The following is a 7,491-nucleotide window of genomic DNA, read 5'->3' as shown; positions in this document are numbered from 1 at the left end:
TGAAGACAGGAGCAGTGACCCATGGAAGCTCCTACCCTTCCACATATTTTGTTAATTTTTAAGGTGCCCCTGGACACTTGCTCTTTTCTACTGCTACCGACAGACTAACACAGCTACCCACCTTGATCTGCTTTCCTCCTGACAGCCTGACACCATTGCTCACTGATTTTTAATATGTTATAGTATAAATAGGAACACAGAGAAACAGAGGTAATAATCTGTTCATTAATATTTATAATTTAATATTTCTTAGTTATTATTGTTTCCTATATGCCTACAGATGTAAAGTGGTTTAACTGTTAATTAATACTTTCTTTAAGTGAATTTGGATGTCACACTAGATAATAAAACATGTAACTTTTGAACTTCCAAATGCACAACGGTGATAAAGCTAGGTTTTTAAAATTAACTTCTTTTATATAATAAGTAACTTTTTCTTCTGTCGAAACCTGGAAGGGCCACAGAACTCAGCGGAGAAGAAAGGAGCTTTCGAGCCAGTCCACTATGGGTCTGTTTTGCTCAGCTGGTCTGGGCCACCTGTGGTCCTCCATGGATTCCATTGGGCGCTGGAGTGATTGGCCTGTCATCAGTTTCCAAACCAGGAAGACTCAAAAACCTCTTTAGCCAATGTCTGGTTCCAGCATGTGTAGAGGCACATGCATGGTCTGACAATGATCTCCAAGGGTAAAAATGCTGTTTTTAAAAAGTATCAGTGTTTTCTTTCATGGCCCGAGCAAACACATAACTTCATGTTAATATGTGTATTTGAGTAGCTTCAGAGCACAAAGATACATCTGTGTCTGACTGATATGCTGCATTTTCTTTTTCAGAACTTGCATCATTAAGAGAACTGTCTGAAACAGCCACCCCTTCTTGAAGTCCAGGTTTGGATCTGAATCTATAATGATGTGCCAATGATGCATGAATATTGTGGTTCCAGCTGGATTTTTCCAGTGAATACCCTGGGTGGCTTTTGCCAAGTAATGCCAAACTTCTCCAACTTCATTTTCTGTTGTCTCCAAAAGGAATCAAACATGATGTAAAATGGTGACATTAGCACACAATTGTTCTATACTAGTATAGATCGATTTGGTACAAGGTTTTTGTGACCCTGCACTGAGGAAAATGAAACTTAATTGAGCAGAAAGTAAATCAGAAAGTTACTTTAAAAGAATTGATTTAATTACTGTTTATATTCAAATTTTAAACAATGTATTTTTTATATTTGACAATATTTATGTTACATGTTTTCAATTGATATCATTTGGCCCTCATATTGGTGATAATTAACCTTTCGGGTTCTTAATTCAAACTGTTACACTTATGTTTTTCTTCCCCTCTTCTTGTTCCCTATAAGTTGCAGTCTTTGGGGTACATTTAGTACAAGCTTTTTGGGATCCTGTACTGAGGAAAATAAAGTAAGTCAGAAAGTTACATAAAAATAATGGACTAAATGATTATCTTAAATTATGATCCAGAGGTGTGAAATTTCTTTACTTGCATTTGAACATCTACATATTGGCCATACTTTCACTAAACCCTCTGTGAAGAAATATATTCTCTGTTGGACAACTGAACTATGGAAACATTTTATTTTAGTTTTAAATCGCTTCCCCCCATATCTCTTAGCAGAAACCAAGCAGAAAAATGAAAACAAATTGCTTTCCATTCTCACACAGCAAATATATAAAAAACCTTACTGGCCTCCCTGGCCAGATACAATAATGTGGTTAGCTCCCCCCCTCCCCCCCCCGGGATAGAAGGTGACACCTAGAAGCAGGGAGACTTGGGAGGGTTGAAAGGTTAGGAAGTGTCTTCCTGGCTATTTCAAGGAAGGAGGAGGAGGAGGAGGAGATTGGAATTATACCCCGCCCTTCACTCAGAGTCTCAGAGTGGCTTACAGTCTCCTTCCTTTCCTCTCCCCACAACAGACACCCGGTGAGCAGTGTTCCCTCTAAGCTGAGTTAGTGTGAGCTAGCTCACGGTTTTTTAGCCTCCAGCTCACACATTTTTGTCTTAGCTCAGGAAGGATGGCTCCAAAGCAAACTAATGTATGCAGTAGCCAAGTGGCTCGCTCACAACTTTAATGCCAGCAACTCACAAAGTAGAATTTTTGCTCACAAGACTCCACAGCTTAGAGGGAACATTGCCAGTGAGGTAGTTGGGGCTGAGAGAGCTCTTTGAGAACTTCTCTTGAGAGAACAGCTTCAGGAGAATTCTGGCTTCCTCAAGATCAGCAGGTGTCTTCAGGTTGAGGAGTGGGGAATCAAACCCAGTTCTCCGAAATTAGAGTCTGCATACCTAACCACTACACCAAACTGGCCTGCTGAATACTGGTGGTTGTTTTCTGTTTACCACATAGACCTCCAATATTTGGACACACTATTGAAAAAGGGTGATGGGGAGGGGGGGTCAGATGACAAATCTCTAATTCCCTCACTGGTGCACGAGTACAGTAAGCTGGCCCAATGTTAAGCAGTCACTGATAGCAGGAGACACTGTTATAAAGTGGGTCTTAGAGTCACAGGGAAGGGAAGCTGTCAGCACTGGCTGACCAATGGGCAGGTCATGTCGGTGGTGTTGAAAGAGGGAGAGAAACCCCCTACAAAGGTCAGGAAGAATTTCTAAGCCAGTTAAACTATGATTGATTCTTTCATTGATTCCAAGGAACCGGGATTTTTGAGTAGGTAATTCTATAAGAGAGGCAAACTTAACGGTTTTCAACCTTTCCGAATTAACTGTTCGACAACCAAACACTGCAAAAGACCAACATACTAAAAGTGATAAATTTGGCTTCATTGAAAATGTCAGGTAAGTTTCTAGCTAGAAAAGCCACAGTGAAGCTGACAATGGCCAGAAAGCCCATATAGCCTACAACACAGTAAAACATGGCAGCTGACCCTTCATTACATTGCAGTATGATTTCCCCAGGCACCGAGTGCAGATCCTGATCTGGGAAGGGTGGGGAAGTACTGAGCCAAAGGGTACAAATAGCTGCTTGAATTATGGAAGCAGAAAGGACAATACAATTGGACAATTTTTTGCCCACCCATTTCCTCATCCTCGATCCTGGTTTGGTGGCCAAGAAGGCCAGAATCACAGTGATGGTTTTGGCCAGCACACTGGAAAGGGCCAGAGAGAAAACCATGCCAAATGTCACTTGTCGAAGAAGACAGGTCACTTTCTCAGGTTTCCCAATGAAGAGCAGTGAACAGAGGAAGCAGAGCAGGAGGCAGATGAGAAGAATATAGGTGAGGCTACGGTTGTTGGCTTTGACAATGGGCGTGTTCTTGTGCTGAATGAAAGTTCCAAGCACCAGGAGTGTCACCGTAGATAAAGAAATAGCCAGCATAGCTAACATCATCCCCAGAGGTTCTTGGTAAGAGAGGTAGATTATATGCTTCGGGATGCATTGTTTTCTTCCTCTGCTGGGATAAAGATCATCTGGACATTTGACACAGGTTTCCATGTCTGAAAAAAAGACAAGAGAAGTGTTTAAATATTTCCATACAGTGAGCAATATCACAAAGAAAAATAGAATACATAAGCTGTAGAAGAATCCCTCTTCTTCCATTTCCAGATTCTCATTACAAACATGGTGGTGGCTTGGCTGATGCTACAGCAAATAGTGCTGGGGCAGGTCAGTCAGGAAAACTGTCCCTCCCCACCCAGGCAGGAAGAAGAAGAGAGAAGAGATTGGATTTATACCCCGCCCTTCACTTGGAGTCTCAGAGCGCCTTAAAAACTCCTTTCCTTTCCCCTCCCCACAACAGACACCTTGTGAGGTGGGTGGGGCTGAGAGAACTCTGACACAACCTGCTCTTTTTCAGAGACAGCTGTGCCAGAGCTTGTGACTGACCCAAGGTCACATCAGCAGGTGCAAGTGTAGGAGTGGGTAATCAAACCCGGTTCTCCCAGATTAGAGTCCACACACTTAACCACTACACCAAACTGGCTCTCCATTATTCCTTGTTCAACTTGAGCATCACATCCTGAGGACATGGGTCAGAATATTGTGAAGAAAACACTTCTTCTATCGTAAAACTCCCTGGGAAAGGCAGATCAAAGAAAACACTTGAAGGATGGGGGGAGGGATAGAAACCCTCTGTCTGTCCATGCACTAAATGGATTGCCAGCGTTTGGCTGAAAACCATCAATATCAGTCACAGGGGAGGGGGGATGAAAGAATATAGCCCTGGTGCTTTGGATGTTTTGAGTTTTTTGATTGCATTCAGGACCTCTTGAGAGCTAATTGGATCATCCATTGGCTGCTTTTGTTCTCCTGATAAGGTGGTAGCTAAAGGATGAGCTTGGAAGAAGGCTTCCAAATCAGATGGAGGGGAGCAATATTATTAGTGCTATATAGTTTTTTTTATATAAAAGCTTAAGAAGATTTGGGAAATGGCTTTAGAATCATAATGAAGTTTGTTATGAGTGTCTTTCATAGCTGTCACCAGACGTGACTGTTGCTGCTGTTTTACTCTCTTGGACAAGAATTTCAAGGATCTTGGTGTGAAGGCCCAACCTCTTTGTTTCGAATATAAAATATTTTTTTTGTATCTCTGTCATCTCCAACAGTTCAAGTTTTCCCCATTCTGCTAGTAGTTTGTTTATATATTTTGGGGCTACCTTTTTGTTTGTGTTAATTTTCTAATGATGCAATAGTATTTTGGATCTCTAACCTCGCTTGTTTCTGTTTTTTTAAATAAATGATGCGACAGATGATGCTACAGATATTAATTGGCCCCGAATTTAATGGTTTTAAGGCGTCCCAGCACAGTTCTGGGGTCACGCAGCCAATAGAGTTCTAAGCAAAAGTTGTGGATATTTTGCTCCGTTTTATTTATTATCTTTTCATTTAGCAATAAAGAACTATTTAAAGTCCATACTGGTGATGATTGTTTTTCACTATTGATGGCAATATTGCAATTCACCCAACAATGGTCAGACCATAAATGACTGCCTATATTTGAGGATTGAACTAGATTAGCCAATGTAGGGGTTACAAGAATATAGGCAATACACGTGTAAGAACAGTGACGTATAGAAAAGAAGGTATAGTACCTTTCTGTGGGGTGCATGGTTGAATAGACTGAATATCCTCAAGTAATTTGTTTTACCCAAATTTAATTTCCTTTTTTGTATGATACCTCTGAATATCTCACCACTACTGCTGCAAAAATGGGAGAAAATGCTTTTACAATTCTTCTGGTCCTATAAATATCACAGGATCAGAAGCAATAGCCTATATAGGATTCAATCAAGAGGCGGTATAGGCTTCCCAAATCTACAATCCTACTACAAAGCTCAGGGCCGGCCTCAGCTTATTTTGTACCCTAGGCAAGGATCCCTTCTGGCACTCCCCCTCCATGCGCCCACCAATTTTCAAAAATAAATGCACTTCGGGAAGAATGAAAAACACAAATAATCAAGAAACTCCCAGAGTACAGGGCCGGATGCAGCTTGTCACCCCTAAGGGCCGGCCCGCTCTAGGCGATCGCCTAGTTCACCTAGTGAGTGAGCCGGCCCTGACAAAGCTATCCACATTGCACACGTAGTCAAATTACTACATACAAAATCAGCCTCAGATCAAATGCAACAATATGTTTTCTACACAGCCCATTTTGACCTTCAAGAGTGCATTTGGCAATCCTCATTTAGTAGATCCAAACAGATCCGATCTAACCCCATACTAAGTGCATACTCGATTATTGCCTCCTATCTCAAGGTTTCAAAACCTTCCTGAATCAACTTTGGTTCCTGCCGGGACTAAATAACCCAGCATCATACTTAACTAAGCTTTGCATTCCTGTAATTCATGTTGATATTATTATGGGAATTTTTTTAAAAAAATATTGTATATTTAAAAAATCATAGGACAATGTCCTCTACTCCATTGTGAACTGGGAGATGGATTCATAGGAAGCCAAACTGTTTTCTAACACTTTTGTAAAATTAGTTTTCCCAAGAGGAAGTTGAGATTTTTTTGTAGAGGGGTTTTCCAATCCCCTGAAAAAAATACTGTAAATTCTTAACTGTACTGATGCTGTTGGAGATTTGCTTCTATGAAAAATGATTATTGTTAATGTAAAAAGATGTTATCATGTACTGTTTGCTGTTCTTTGAAGACCAACATAAAGTAGTCCATTCTCTTATTATTGGTAATGGTAGTATTTATTAAATTTATAAACCACCTGTCTCAAAGTCTCAGGGTGGTTTGCAACATCATTAAAACACTGTGTTTCCTGATTTTTACATGTCAAATGGAAGGTTTTTATCTTCCTATTAGGGAAGGATACAGGTGGAGTCCTGGCTCAATGGTAGAATATTTGCTTGGTATGAGATCACCCTAAATTTAATCCACATCATCTCAAGTTAGGATTGTTAAACAAAGCAATTGTCTCTCCTAATTTTTTTCCAGTCTCAGAGGGAAGAGGTACATAGAGGCAGCAGCAAAATGACCACAGTTTGATGGATAGAATGAAAGAAGAGCCAACAGATTGGGGGTGTGAGTATGGATCCAAGAACACACACACTGTGCTGATGCCTAGGTGCTCTTGATATAGGGCAAAACAGGACCTCAAGGACAAACTGACGTGATGTCCCCGAAACAATACATTGCTTTTTGCCCCCCCAGTCGGAATAACGAGACAGACAACAGTGTTGGGTACTAACGGGCCACTTTATTAACAACCTTAAAGCATAACGGCAACATACAGAAGGAAAGAATGCGGCATGGCGAGGCTACGGGTCAAAAGACCCTTCCCTCACCATAATGATCTAGGGCGAGCCACCCGCCCCGGAAGCAAGGCAAAATGCAATGCCTTCCCTCCGGCCAGCACGGCTGGGGTACTTGCCTGGGAGACCCACCCCCCGAGTCGCGAGGCTCAAAGGGGGAGCAATTCCCAGGCAAACCCTTAGGTGGTCTGTTTTCCCCGCCCCGGACCGCAGGGCCCAAAGACTGTACCGACAAGACCCCTATTCCCAAACGGGTTATAAGCCGGTGCTCACCGTGCTGCAATCTGCTCAGCATAACAACCTGCCACCGCAAAGGTCAAGCCTCAGCTTAGGCCCATTGCGCCCATCACAGGCCCAAGGCCGCACCAATCCCTTGCTGCAGGTCATTCAGGAAAATATCCATCCCTTTTTCCGACAGGTGCACTCCATCAGCCCGAAAGAGAGTCACCTCGTGAGCCGTTATGCCAGGATGCGCTAAATACCTCCCTAGGCCCCCTTCAAGCGCCCTATGAATCTCTCGGTTAGCTTTACGTCTGGCTTTATCAATGGCTAAAGGATTACAGGCGCCACGCCACACCAAGCGCGGAACAATAGCCGACCAGATGATAATCGTCTCAGGCCACCGCTCCTTAATCCTCTGTAAATCAAACAGTGCCTGCAAAATGAGGGCTTTTCCCTTGATAAAACCAAGGTCATTACCACCTAAGTGGATAAGCAGAACATGTGGAAAGGGTCGCACCCTTTCTTCAAACA

The 7,491-nt window shown here is 42.3% G+C and overlaps 1 protein-coding gene across 1 annotated transcript in view; it reads right to left on the bottom strand.

Annotated features, from left to right (window-relative positions):
* Positions 1-7,491, bottom strand: part of LOC107115716 (vomeronasal type-2 receptor 26-like) — a 20,480-nt gene that overhangs the window by 804 nt on the left and 12,185 nt on the right. Inside the window, exon 6 of the mRNA XM_015417474.1 lies at positions 2,751-3,471. Within this exon, the coding sequence (XP_015272960.1) occupies positions 2,751-3,471 (721 nt within the window). The remainder of the gene's footprint in view (positions 1-2,750; positions 3,472-7,491) is intronic.

This window comes from Gekko japonicus, unplaced genomic scaffold (genome assembly GCF_001447785.1).
Source record: "Gekko japonicus isolate JY-2015 unplaced genomic scaffold, Gekko_japonicus_V1.1 scaffold3539, whole genome shotgun sequence".
NCBI lineage: Eukaryota > Metazoa > Chordata > Lepidosauria > Squamata > Gekkonidae > Gekko > Gekko japonicus.
The sequence above is the reverse complement of the archived record's forward strand: the minus strand, read 5'-3'. Positions and strand labels throughout refer to the sequence as shown.